At 39.8% G+C, this 13,798-nt stretch overlaps 1 protein-coding gene across 3 annotated transcripts in view; it reads left to right on the top strand.

Annotated features, from left to right (window-relative positions):
• Positions 1-11,894, top strand: part of GNG4 (G protein subunit gamma 4) — a 34,650-nt gene extending 22,756 nt beyond the window's left edge. For 2 of the 3 annotated variants that reach the window (XM_032797559.2, XM_032797560.2), the window contains exon 3: positions 8,731-11,894. In XM_032797559.2, coding sequence (XP_032653450.1) covers positions 8,731-8,859 — 129 coding nt within the window. In that variant the 3' untranslated portion in view covers positions 8,860-11,894. The remainder of the gene's footprint in view (positions 1-8,730) is intronic. The other variant, XM_032797558.2, reaches the window with a different exon arrangement.
• Positions 11,895-13,798: the final 1,904 nt, after the last annotated feature.

The following is a 13,798-nucleotide window of genomic DNA, read 5'->3' as shown; positions in this document are numbered from 1 at the left end:
TCCCTCTCAGAACCCAGAGAGAACAAAGAAAAAACCCAGAAAGCACAAACAAAGGCTTCCCTCCACCGAGATTTGAAAGTATCTTGTATCCTGATTGGTCCTCTGGTCAGGTGTTAGCCAGGTTTAATGGACTTGTTAACCCTTTCCTATCTGTTTATGACAGGGCAGGCATCAGTTGGAGCAAGGGCTGGTACAGGAAGCAGGTCTGGTGCAGCTGTGAGGATGGAATACATTGAGCAGTCACTGTGCTGCTGTTGCTGAAAGGCTTAAAGGATGATCTGATCTCTTGGCCCTTCTGTCCAGTCATGGAGCACAGTCACTTAAAGAGGGTTTGTTTGGCCCAGCCAAGTTCATTTGGTTGCCACACAACCATGCCCAGAGCCAGCTGAGTTCCTGACACATGGGGATGGACTTGATGACTTCTCAAGGTCCCTTCCAGACATTTCTATGAGTTTGTGAAGTACCATAATCATGTGTGTTCTTTAGTAATAAAGACCAATATCCATTAACACATGAAAGGTCATAAGAGACTTTTAAAACAGTATTTTTAACCCCACACATAGTGGGAGGTTTATCATATGTCAATCTGCTTCTTGTTCTTTCCTTTTTCGAGCAATTTGCCCTTGCCACATTGGACGCCATAGTATCTGAGGGATATACAAAATCTAAATTATACACAAGGATCTCTGACTCTTTCCATCTCCAAATTTTGAGCGCTTTTCACTTGCTATGGGAAAGCTACAGTGGAACAAAGTGCTTGTTGAGGAAATTTGGGTCCATCACCTTAACCACCATATTTGAGGAGGAGTCTCTCCAATCCATGCACTTCTACAGGAAGAGCTTGAATGCACTGATAAAGCATATCAAATGTCTCAGTATGAATACATATTCATTGGTTAACTCAAGAAAGATCAGAGGCGCAGCACAGAACTCAAAGCCCATGGGGAAGAGGATCTAACATGGCTTTTTATGCTCTCCCAATTCTGGGCTTCTCTGGGGGCTAGGTGGCCCACCATAATTTAGACATCCCTATAGAGCTTAATTATGACATCCTTCTAAGGCTGCCCTATAGGTTGCAATCCTGTCTGGAATCCTAGCTGCAGGACCACCTCTGATGCACCTTTCACACCTCCTTTGTCAGGGCTTGCAAGGGATTCTTAGATGGCTGCCTCACAGCTGTCTTCCTCAGTTCCTGTGCGGGGAGAATTCTCTTGGCCACATTTGGGGGTCTAAAGAACTTTTTAAGTTGCTCTTGCCCCCTTACCTGACATACAGGGGATGGAGTCAGAGTGAGAATCTCACCCATAGTTTTTACCCACTCTGTCCCGCAAATAGTACAATTAATTTACTGCAGGACTAGATGGAAGAAGCACAGCAGCCAAGCTCTTGTTCAAATACACATTTGAAATAATTGCAAAATGAACACAAGGGAATCATGTTTTGCAGTTAAAAAAGAGACAATAAAACTTCCTACCCTAGAATTTCTACCATTCTCAAATGTAGTCATTAAGAAACTGAGAAGTTCTTGTTTAATTTTCCGAATTGCTACATTTAATCTGTAAGTCTTCAAAGCACTCATTTAAAAGTTACAATATCTTTGGATGTGATGACTTCCCCAGAATTAAAGTGACACGCCAGCGCATTACAACAACAAAAAGTTAAGACAGTTATTTAAGTTATAAAGGCAAGCACTGTTAGATAATGCCAGTTACAAGATTCCCATGCAACCTTAACTTGGCCTCCTTGTGAATCCATCCTATGCACTGAATGAGGCAGGGTATCTGTGGGAGAAAAAATATGTGCTTGTGTATTTAAAAACTGAATTAGAAAGAAAATACTACTTATATGTACATGATGCAGTGTCACACAGGCATTTAGTAATTACTGAGTGAATAAAGGCACTCTTGCATTTAGGTAAATAGTCAGAATATCAATTATCACTGGTGCTTTTTATTTTATCTAAATCTATTCACCAATCATTGGAAACTGCTTATGCAAAGTTCCACTGAAAACTATGTAAACACAACTTAAATTATAGTTCACCTCTTTATTACATGATGATAAAATTGTCATGAATACATGTACATTCATATTTGCATTTCATTTAGTGAAAATCTGTTTGTTCTCATGTATCTGCACTAAGATCCCTATTTTTCAAAAACTCAGTTTTCATTTGGCTTTTTTCCCCCTCTAAAACATAATTTCATTTACTAGGTATTATCTTAAAACAGCTACTACAGCACCAAACTACAGCTTAGCTTTTGATAAGGACTTGTTCGGGGAAATTAGTAGGGGACAACGTAATGTGTTAGAAGTATGAAGTAATGCTCTGTAACTAAATATAAAACAACAAAGGCAGAAGGGAAATGAGGCTTTTTTGTCATTAGTTTAATTATGGACAGCTGAGGCAGGCCTAAGGCCCAAATAACTTAAAAGCCTAATCATTTGTTCTCCAATTGCATTTTGGTACCTGATCTAATGTCAAACTAAACAGAAATTTGTATCATAGCAGTGTATAAGGTGCTGAAAAACCAGTGGCTCCAAGTCTTTCATGGCAACCGTATTAACTTAATAGCCTAAAGTTGACTTGCAAAGGAGAAAACAGTTGAGTTTGTGCCTTATTTTTATGATCAAAGAAAACTTGAAAAGGGATGTTAAAGAGGTTGGGGACATGAGCTCAGTTTAAAGGGTTTCTTCTGCCTGCTTTTTTTTTTTAAACCTTAGAAATAGCAGACATTACAAATCTGGTCTATCCTGTCTTTACTGAAAGACTCATTGGTAGCCTCAAGATATGAATTTAGAGCAGTAGTTCTCAAACTTTTGTAGTGGTGACCCCTTTCACTTAGCAAGCCCCTGAGTGCAACACCCCTCTTATAAATTAAAAACACTTTTTAATATACTTAACACCATTATAAATGCTGGAGGCAAAGTAGGGTTTGGGGTGGAGACTGACAGCTCACCACCCCCCATGCAATAACTTCTCAACTCACTGAGGGGTGCCGACTCCCAGTTTGAGAACCCTTGATTTGGAGCTCTTGCAGATCTTTACTTAAGAGGTAGCAGTGCTGAATCTTAAAGATGTTGTTTTTCCCCAAGTGTTTCTTAACATCTATTTAACTTAAGTAGTTAACAAAAAAACAAGTGGTTTTTAAATAGTTTGAATAAAAATTGCTTCACTATCTGATCAGTCTTCCAGAGTAGATAAGACTTGAATTTCTAATGAGAAGAAAAAAAGGATGGAATATATTTTTTCTTAAAATAAACTTTCTTGGCCACCTTCATGCATCATAAAGAAACAAAAAGGGCTCCATTGCACATCACCTTGTCTGTGGCTGCCTCACATGCTGTAACCAGCAGAGGTTGCGTGAGCCTGCTCATATCAAAGATTTGTGATCCTAAATGTTGCATTTGGAGGTCCCCATACTCCACTGCAACTTAAATTGTTTGTAACGGACTAGAAGGCAAGCACCGTGGCCCATCAGAGAAGCAAGCAGTGCCAGTGTACTGGAGTCCAACAAGGAAGCTCATTAAAGAGAGGGAGAGACAAGACTTCTATTAGTCATAAAAGCTGGAAGCATCAATACTGGTACATGTACCAGTGTCTGGGGGAATGCTGTTGTTGATGGCATATGATAAGCTTGAAGAATGAGTTACAGTAGAAGAATAGTAAACTGAGTTTGGTGTCATCTGACTACAGAAGGTGAGGATCGATCCCACAGCATGGAATCAGGATGCTGATATAGGTAATGGCTCCTACCTAGGAGATGCCCCAAGAACAACTACTGGTGCCTATGGAAGATGTTGATTCCTGCTAACCAGGATGGTCATCGAAATTGAGAGAGGTTAAGAGAATGTAGTGCTGCAGGTGGCTGGCTGCACCATAGTTGTCCCATGAATAGAGGCTCTGAGTTCTGTTTTGATCTTCTCACCTTCATGAGTAGAAAAAGAGCAAGAAAGAATTCTGAAACACTTAAGTATCATACTGTATCAGCTATTACTTTGTTTCCTTTTTTTTTCAAAAGGAAATGGAAAATACCCCTAACTGGCTCTGAATAATGTTGTGAGATAAGCGGTGGGGTTGCTGAGAAATGTGTGCAGATCTGTTGATTTTTTTGGATGCAAAGGAATAAGCGGAGTGGGTGTCATAGCAATGATAGTAATTAGTCACAATCTATGACAAGGCAGATGACATAGTAATTGCAGCATTTTTCCTTGTCATTTGAAGCTTATAATTATAGTACAGCTAGCTAACAGGATTACATTCTAACTTGGGCTGTTTTAATCACCTCTGTTGTTCTGAAATGTAATGGTAAAATTCCACAGTTCTCCTGAGGCTGCCAGTTGTTTTCAGCATCACAACTATTTGATAACTTTGACAACTACATACTCCCTTTATCCTAAGGGGAGTAGAAAAGCATGATATGTAAAATGAGAGATTGGAAAAATACATATTTTAATACAGTAAAAAAGGGGAAGTGTTAAGGAAGCACTCCTGTTGTTAACTTTGTTAGACTTCAGTTTGACCGATGAATTCTGATTATTTTAGCCATTTCTGTGGCAGATGTAAATGAGTTTTTATGAAACAGAAGCCACAGTTTTATTGGGGCAATAGAGGTTCATTTGATTTTTTTATATTGATAAAAGTAGTCCTGAGCTATGCAGCATTGAACAGAAACTGCCAAGCAGCATTCAGCTTGAATATTTTAAGGTGAGCAACTGTTATTAAAGTTTAAAATCTTGTTCTTTGTTTAAGATTTCCTGTATTTCAAATATAATAATGACACAGTACATTACATACAGAAATAAGGCACAGCAGGGTATGCATTAGTAAGCTGTTGCAGCACACCTCTTCGGTGTTGACAAATATGTCCGTAACCTATAAAAGCTCACCCTGATGTGACTTAGTGCTGTTGGAGTATGACCACTAATTTTTTTCTATTGTTGTAATAGCCAGCCACTGTACCTCTATAGCTGCCAGGGAGCTACTCCAACAGCCCTAATGCAGTGTAAACCTGAGGAGGGGAAAAGTTCTTGGGCTTGGTATGGGGAAGAAGATGGAGGTTTTAGCTTGTGACAATCATTGAGCTGAAATGTTGGGCTGTGCTGCTTTGTTGCTGCTTGTAAGTGGGTACTGTTGCATCATACTGTAGTGAGTCTACAACTCACTTGTGATTCTTGTTCTGACGTTAGTAAATCTGAAGTGTTGTTTTAATATGCTGTTGAAAGGTATGCCAACTCTCTGCTTCTGGAAGTGTTCCATTTTCCTATTCATAAATTGGTTTATAAGTTAGGTTTGGAGGCTATATGATGCCTTAGCCTAGGGATGGACTTAGTAATAGCTTTTTTCATCTTGAATTGCTGTGACCCTGCATATCACTGTGCTCTCAGATATAATGCTCATATAAAGAACTTGTAACCAATCAACATTCTAACCCATCAGCATTCTAGAAGTTGGAACTTCTGCCATCATTCCCAGTCTTCATATCAGTCACATTGGTGTTTGTGTGGTAGGGCAATAGAATTACATTACTTTATTTTTCTCAAAAGGTGATGGTAGAAAACTATTCTTTCCTTTTCCATCCAGTGGAAAGCTGTGGTAGTTTTTTTTATACTCAGATTTGTTACCTTTCATAAATTGACTGTCTGTGATAGGCAGCAAACAGTTACAGAAAGATCAGTCCTCTGTGTACAGAACTCTCACTGAAGTCAATGTCAGTTTTGTGCATGCTGGGCTTGCAAGATCAGGCCCTAAATGTAATGGAGAATCGGCTTCATGGGTAAAATGTCTTCTTCTGCTATTTAATAATTCAGAATGAACCAACCAATCATCTTTAGCCAAACTTTATTTCAGCTTGTGGAGGTTGGCTTAAAGATTTATTTACTATGTAATAGCTCTTTACAGTAGTGAAGGTATTTGAGGCACATGATATAACCTTACAGAATAATGGATCTGATGTCTGTGGAGGCAGATCTGGCTTTGAGGGTTGGATTTACACAAGTGAATTCAGGACGAGCTCAGTGAGTTAGGGGAGAACTCTGCCTTGAGGACTGTGAAGTGCAGTTGAGTCTAATCAGGAGTGAGAATGGAGAAGTAGATAGATCAGTCAAGTTGTAATGCTGGGCAACACACTCATTTCTCATTACTTATGCTCCAGAATGCAGTGGCATACGTTCCCTCTAGGGCCATGGCCTACCCATTAGCCAGAGTAATTTGCCTACCATTCAGTGGAACACAAAGTTGTACTTTGCACAGTTCCTGTAAGGGTCATTAGTAAGGGAGAGCTCATTGTGCCATCTTCTGGTCTGCCTTTCTGGAGTGTGGGCAATGATCTTGTCCTTAATGTACACATCAGGACTCCTTGTAGAGTCTCATTAAATTCTCCAGTGAATTTAAATGAAAATCCTGTCAGAATTTGCTGAAAAGATTCTGCAATTCTCTTTGGTTATTACAATTCAGACTTGTCCGATCCCTGACCACCATAATAAAGTGAAAAATCATAGTTTCTTTTGCCACATCTCACCCAGCAGATATTTGAGGGAGTCTGAAAATAACGGGGAAACAGTCTGCTTTCACCTCTTTTGCTTTCTTCCTTTCTCACTCATTTTATTTTTCTGTTGTCTGACCTGTTTTTTTCTAAAGTACTATACCTTTCTGAAGACCTCTTTCCCCTCAAGATTTGCTCAACTGAACTATTTTCCTGCACTATGTAATACTGTTTTTCCTAGCTATATATTACCCCAGTGATTAGTTGTTCATGTGTAATGCTTCTGCCCAACCCTCTCCCTCTCTCTCAACATGGTTCACTTGCTATAAACTCGTTATCGTGACTTTAACATTTTGATTTCCTCAGCTAAGGAGCGCAGTCTGTAATGGAATTCCAATCATAAATATTTGGTCGGTTTTAAGTTTTCTAGTTTAAGTAAAAAATTGGATGGAATAAATTGTTCCTTGATATGAAAACGGATTGGAAAGTTCATATGGAGCATGATTAAAAGCTTATTGAAGTCATTGGAAAGGTTCCCACTGAAGTTATGGGCCAGATCCAAAGCCCTCTGGAGGTTTGGGCACTTGTCAAAGGAGGCTATGCATGAGCAGGCTAGAGTTTTGAGGCTGATTATAAATTCTTTGGAAAACATAAGAAATTAGGCTCAAATTCTCCTCTCATTTGTACTGGTGCAATCATACTGAGCTCAGTCTGTAATTGAAGGGAGAGTTTGATATCGTTGTCCTTTATTTGGACACCATTATTTTAATATAGCTTGACTGACAAAAAGAGCACCTATCGAAGCTCTGGGCACTGTCCCAATACTTAAGATACAATAATCTTTTTAAAAAACAAAAAGAAAAATTTAAATGGCTCAACTCACGTAGCAGGGATACAAAAATGTTCCACATACTTTGTGACACAGCATGACTAGGTGCCATAGCCCTATCACAAAGGCCTGAGGAAAATTAGTGAGACTTACAATGGATCCTGAAGGCTAATGATTAATACTCATATTGGGCCTCATTCTCCAAGGCGCTGGGCATCCTTAGCTCCCATTAAAGTCCCCCAGTAAAGAAACCTGTTGAGACTTAATATAATGTTGAAGGATTTCAGCTAATGATGGAACATTTTTGCATGAAATGGAAAGCAATACACCTCTACCCCGCTATAACGTGACCCGATATTACACGGTTTCGCATATAGCGCAGTAGCAGCGGGGCTCCGGCAGCGCTTTAAAGGGTCCAGGGCTCCGGCTGCTACGGGGTCCCTTTAAATCCTGCTGGAGCCCTGCCGCCATTACACCGGGACTACAGCAGCGGGGCTAGCCAGTGATTTAAAGGGCCCGGGCTCCCCACAGCGGCCGGAGCCCAGAGCTCTTTAAATCACTGCCGGAGCCCTGCTGCCCCTATATAACCAGATATAACGGGGCGTCAGCTATAACGCAGTAGGATTGTTGGCTCCCCATGACCGCGTTATAGCGGAGTAGAGGTGTATATTGTAATTGACCCCAGCACACAAATCTGTATGTGTTTTGTGTAGCACTAAATCGAGGGGAGTGGTACATCTGTATGGAAAAATTATAGAATTTGATAGGTATGAAACCAATAGGGCTGTATAAAAATCACTCTACAGCCTATACATTCCAATACAGTGGCTGAAACACATAAAAAGGTTAACGTTCACAAAATTGTATAACAGGAAGGCAGATATCTATTAAATTGTATAGTATAGTTCAAAACCCAATATGAGAGGTTTTCATTTTCTGTTAAATTTCTATTGCACTTTTCCATAAGGACAGAAAAAAGTAGAACTCTTTACCTGCGTATTTTGGAAGATTTAGATTTATCCCATGAATATGAAAGAATAAGTACAAATAAATGTTAAGACAATTTACTCTAAGATTCAGATTATAATTAATGCCATGTGTATCACATTAATTGGTGACTTCACAAAGGGTTTTAAACTCACTGTTTGCCCTGAGGAAACAGTTAGGAAGAAACTTCATGAATCAAGACTGTTTCCTATCCCCTATGTTGGAAAACCATGTAAAAGAATGATCTGGCCTTGTAAGAGCAGGTTCAGACCTTTGGTCTAATACCTTGAAAAGTAGATATGCTGATCATCTGCTGTTTTCATAAGGGGAACTTCTGATATTTTATGTTTAATGGGAATGTTTAAACAACATTGACTATTTCAGTATCACAAGTTTAATAATGGCTATCACTTTCTTTTCTCCTATTAGGTATCCAAGGCTGCAGCTGATTTATTGGCATACTGTGATGCTCATATTGGAGAAGATCCCCTTATTATACCAGTGCCTGCATCTGAAAATCCCTTCAGGGAGAAGAAATTCTTTTGTACTATCCTTTGAGTCAGTTTGTAATTAAAAATGTCCTTTGTGAAAACCCATTACTGATGGTGCATGCTTTTAGCACTTAGATTTTCCCTGAGTTATCAACAATTAAACCCACAGTTACAATATTTTTAGAAGCACAATAAATTTTTATGGTAAATAAGTGGTTTACATGCAGATTTAAGATAGCCTCACTTTCCTGCCAGTGCATAAATTTTAATAATTTCAGTTATCAATAAAGATTGTTTTTTTTAATGAAAGAACCAAATATAATATTAAATGGTAGATATCTTTGACAGTCATAGATTTTTCTGAGACCAAAATCAGTCATACATATTCCTGAACCTATTTTTAATTTTCATTTTCTTAGGAAGATAATTTATTTTCTTTTGCCTTTACAAATATATATCTAACAAAGGCAGAATGACCACTCTTGAAGCAGAATGCCAGTTATTGCTGTAATGCTGCTTGGAATGGTCAGTCCTGTACAGTTAATGGTATTTATAAATGTGGATGTTTAGTGAACACTGTAGCAAATTTTACTTTAAAACTTGGTGGAATTAAGCAACATTGTGATTCTGAAATTTCCTTTATTGAAGAAAATAAAGGAGCACACAATCTAGGACTTGCTTTTTTCCTTTAGCTTAACTCTGCACCAAGAAGGCTTATAGAAATACAAAAAGCCATTTACCTCCCATTCTAAAATTGTAATGATATAAACTTGTAGGAAACTTTGAGTAAATCCTTGTTCATTCTTTCAGTTCAGCTGTGCTATGGAGCACACTATGCTGCTGCTTTTGAACAGGAGTAGATCCTTAGCTAATACTTGTTGCTGATTGCAACATAAACTTTAAAGCCTCAGACCTGCCCTGGTGTAAGCCCTCAGTGAGGCATGTGTGAAATATAAATACTTTATTTAAAACAGATGCATTTAGAAGAAGATGAGGATGATGTAATGAGCAAGAGTGGTATATCTTTCACCCTAATTAAATGTTTACATTTACAGTCTGTGTACCCACAGTGAAATAACCACTGCCGTATTGTTTATTTTTCAATATCTGATCCTATCTATACAATCCCTCCAGAACAAAATGTCAAGACATTGGGACTGGTAAACGCAGATGTCTGTCACAGTGCCTTGAAGAATGTGCCAGACGACTTCTATAGGTTTAGATGTTCTGTGCTGTCTTGACACACTGATTCATTGCCCAGAATGTTCTCAGTGTGTGAAAGCATAAGGCTTCAGCCAAATCCTGTTTCCACTGAAGTCAATAGAAGTTTTGTCATTGACTTCATTCGGAGCTAGATTTTTTTGCACTGATTTTCACCTGTTTTGATGTGGTGGTAATAAACACTGATAAATTCCTGGGAAAAATTAAACAAAATAACATCTGAAAATGAAAGGCCCTATATATCAGATACCTTATTATAAGTGGAGCAAAAATTGTTTTCTGAAAACTTTAAAAAAAAAAAATCATTGTGTTCTTGCTTAATAAGGTCTTTTAGGGAATCCTTTCTACATAGTAAATGATGTAGTAACTTTGATAAGGCTGTTCTGATCACCATGGTAACATGTTCACTTGTCCTTCCTCAATGTATACAGTTTTAATAGAACAGAGAGTGAGGGGAATGTAAGCCACACAGCTGTATTCTCAAAGGTTTTGTATAAGTTTGCATTTGTGGCTCATTAACACAATCTCATCTAGCATTTTAATATTGCAACAGCTTATTTAGAATTCTTGTTTTCTATTTCAGATTACTTGTAATGTCTGCAAATTAAAGAGCTACATCAAATACACTTGTGCATCTGTTTAAAAAAAGCTGTGTTTACAAAAATCAAGTCTGTTCATTGGTAAACTTATTTTGAAATGAAAACAACTCATTGTTTTGTGCATGATGGTCTGCACTCTGAAACGCTGATGGAATTAGTCTTAAATGTGTCTGTTCTTGTTTTCTGATAACCCACTAGCATGTTTAACAACTTTCATCCTCTTGAACAAAGATCAGTCCAAAACTCAGCTAAATCAAGATAATTAATTTTATACCTACTAAGACTCTTACGGGCTTACAGTAAAAAGGAGGTAAATATCTAATCCATATTTGGTGTATTGTATGTATATAATATATCTGAGGAGAATATACTATGTGACTCTAATTTTATTGGAAATGGGAAATCCTTCTCCCATTTCTACAAATTGTGCATGTTCTGTTTAACATCTGTGTGTGTGTGTGTGTACCATGGGCAAATAGTGCCTAATTAGAAGGACCTCGTAGTACAATGTAGTGGTAACAGTTCTAGATCACTTAAGAATTGCCTTTATTCAAGGGTTAATAACAAAATATACTGCTATGGCTCTCCATAATTAAGGGTGGAACTAACTCTCCATTTACGTGTGTTTTGGTAATGTGACACTTCTAACATTTTCAAGAATGGCCTCTTTCAGCCACAGACTTTGACCATATCTCCCATTGGATTTTTTATTATTACTTTACCATACTTGCGATGATTCGCATCAGCTACTTTTGAGAGATGGAATTTAGTTTCATGTTTGGAAATTTCTTCCTACACTACTTAAATTTTTTGACCATCTTAGCTCCAAAAACTGCTTGTCCCAGAAACTTCACAGGAAAACTTATTTGAAAGGTCTCGTACTCCATTCCCCACACAGGGGCTTCAGTTGCTGAGAGAATATGCTGTCTGTCCTGTGACAGGGACTTACTGGTTCTTCTTTGAGTGATGCCTGATGGTGCTCCACTGTAGGTGCAGCAGCACCCCCTATGGCTGGGATCGGAGATCTTCATCAGCAATGCCCATTGCACCACACGTACACCTTCCCGTCTCCCACCATGAATGGGATCTGTATATATAGTGTTGTGTGGTGCGACTGCCGCCCGTTCCTTCTCTGTCCCTTTGGTCTGGGATGGAATCTGCAGCAGAGCCCCTTCTCCTTTTGACCTGTTAGTGCTTTACCTGTTAATTTTTAGTGCAAGTTAGTAGTTACTTCTTCCTTTCTCATCCTCTCACTTAAAAAAAAAAAAAAATCGCTTTTCTGTCTTCTTGCCCTCCCTGTTAGTTCGTAGCTTAGGTTTTTGTTTTCCCGCTTCCTGCCCTTCCCAACCAGGAAGCTTTTTCCCCCTCACCCTTATACCCAGATCTCCTGGATTTAAGAGGTGCATTTCCTGCCAAGACACCTTCCGTGAAACTGAGTCACCCAGAGTGCATTCACTGCCTGGGAGAGGGACACATCCCACAAAAGTGTACTCATTGCTGCAACCTGACTGGGAGGCCCAGCAAAAAATGGGACATTTGGTTACAACTTCTCATGGAGAAATCACTGCTTCTAGCATTGGACCCTAGCCCGGACACCTCCCCCATGCAACTCTCATGCTCTTCTAGGTTGTCCACTGACCCTCATTCACCACATCCCTCTAAAAGAAAATCTTCTCTTTCCTGTGTTGATGGGAAGAAACAGGCTCCCTCATCACCCTCTGAGGCTCTGCCCACCAGAATACCATCCCTTGCGAGGTCAGTTGTCTCAACATCCTTGGCCAGGGGACATAGCTCGAGGGACTACCCAAGTACCTCCGGTATTGGAGCTAAGTAAAGGTCTAAAGATCCTAATCAGGCAGACCTACAGCTGTTGGCACCGTGTCTTAGCACTGGAGATCAAGACACAAGACCTTCAAGAATGGTGCCAATTGCCGTGACCAGACCAACTTCCGGTACTATGGCACCAACAATACCACCAGTGCTGATGACCATTTCAGCACCAAGCAAAACATCAGCACCGAGCAAATCTTCAATTCCATCTGCTGGCTGCTCAAGGGAATGCACCTCTTCCTCAGTACACATGCACTGGTGCCGGTTTGCTCCTCCCCAAGAGTTCAGATATCCTAAGTACGTACTTGTATCTGATATGTCTGAATCACCACTACTCAGACACGACCTCTCTCCACTTCCGTCCTCCTCTCTGGAGTTACACCATTCTTCTCTTTCTCCTCCAAGGACAGCACTGCCCTTACCCAGCAACACGGAGGAGGAAGAGAAGGAAGAGTACTCCATCCACACCCTCATACTCTGGACAGGCGCAAAAGGCGTCCTCTACACTTCTTCACAATCCACAACTGGACCAGGACCCTGGTATGGACCACCATAGATGCAACCTCATGTGCCACTCCCTCCACATTGGCCATTCTGGAATCCTTGGGCCATGTACAGAGCACAGTTTGGGAGGTGTCCCATAAAACAAAGCCAAAGACCTACATATTTGCTATCTCCATTGGTCTCTCAACCACCAGAGGCTGAGCCTCTCTCCATAGCTGATGAAGAGGAAGAAAAAGAGGAGGAAATTCCTCACCACTCCACTTAGCCTCATCATGGGAAGAAAAGATCACACATCTCTCTACTGTAGCCAATGACTTCAAACACTTCCAGGCTTTGTTTTGCTGGATTGCAGACTCTCTCCAGATTCCTTTGGCGGAAGGAAGTGAAAGATCAACATAAACTGCTTGACATCCTGCGCACATCCTCATCCGAAATATCGCTCTCTGTCAATGAGGCCATTCTCAATTCCAGCAAGGTGCTCTGGTAGACATCAGCATCCATCCCACCGACCTGCAAATGGCAGACAAAAAATATTATTTTGGAATTTCTTTTTTTTTCACTCACCTCAAATTCCCTAGTTGTCAATTCTGTGCATGAAAAAAGACACCAGTACCAGTCTTGATCCACCCCCCATGACAGACTGGAAGCTATTGGATCTGTTTGGACCCTAAGGCTTATTCATTTGCTATGCTCCAATTTTGAATATCCAATTACAAGCCTGTCTTGGCCAAGTACAGTTGTCTCAACTATTCTAAAATGCAGGAACTCTGCCAAGATCTTCCTGATGACAAAAAAAAAAAAGTAACTCCGGGCGCTCAGTTCCGAAGGACACCTCTTGGCCCATACAGTTTT

The sequence above is a fragment of the Chelonoidis abingdonii genome, chromosome 3 (assembly GCF_003597395.2).
Source record: "Chelonoidis abingdonii isolate Lonesome George chromosome 3, CheloAbing_2.0, whole genome shotgun sequence".
NCBI classification, from domain to species: domain Eukaryota; kingdom Metazoa; phylum Chordata; order Testudines; family Testudinidae; genus Chelonoidis; species Chelonoidis abingdonii.
Note: the sequence above shows the minus strand (reverse complement) of the source record. Positions and strands in the feature narration are given on the sequence as shown.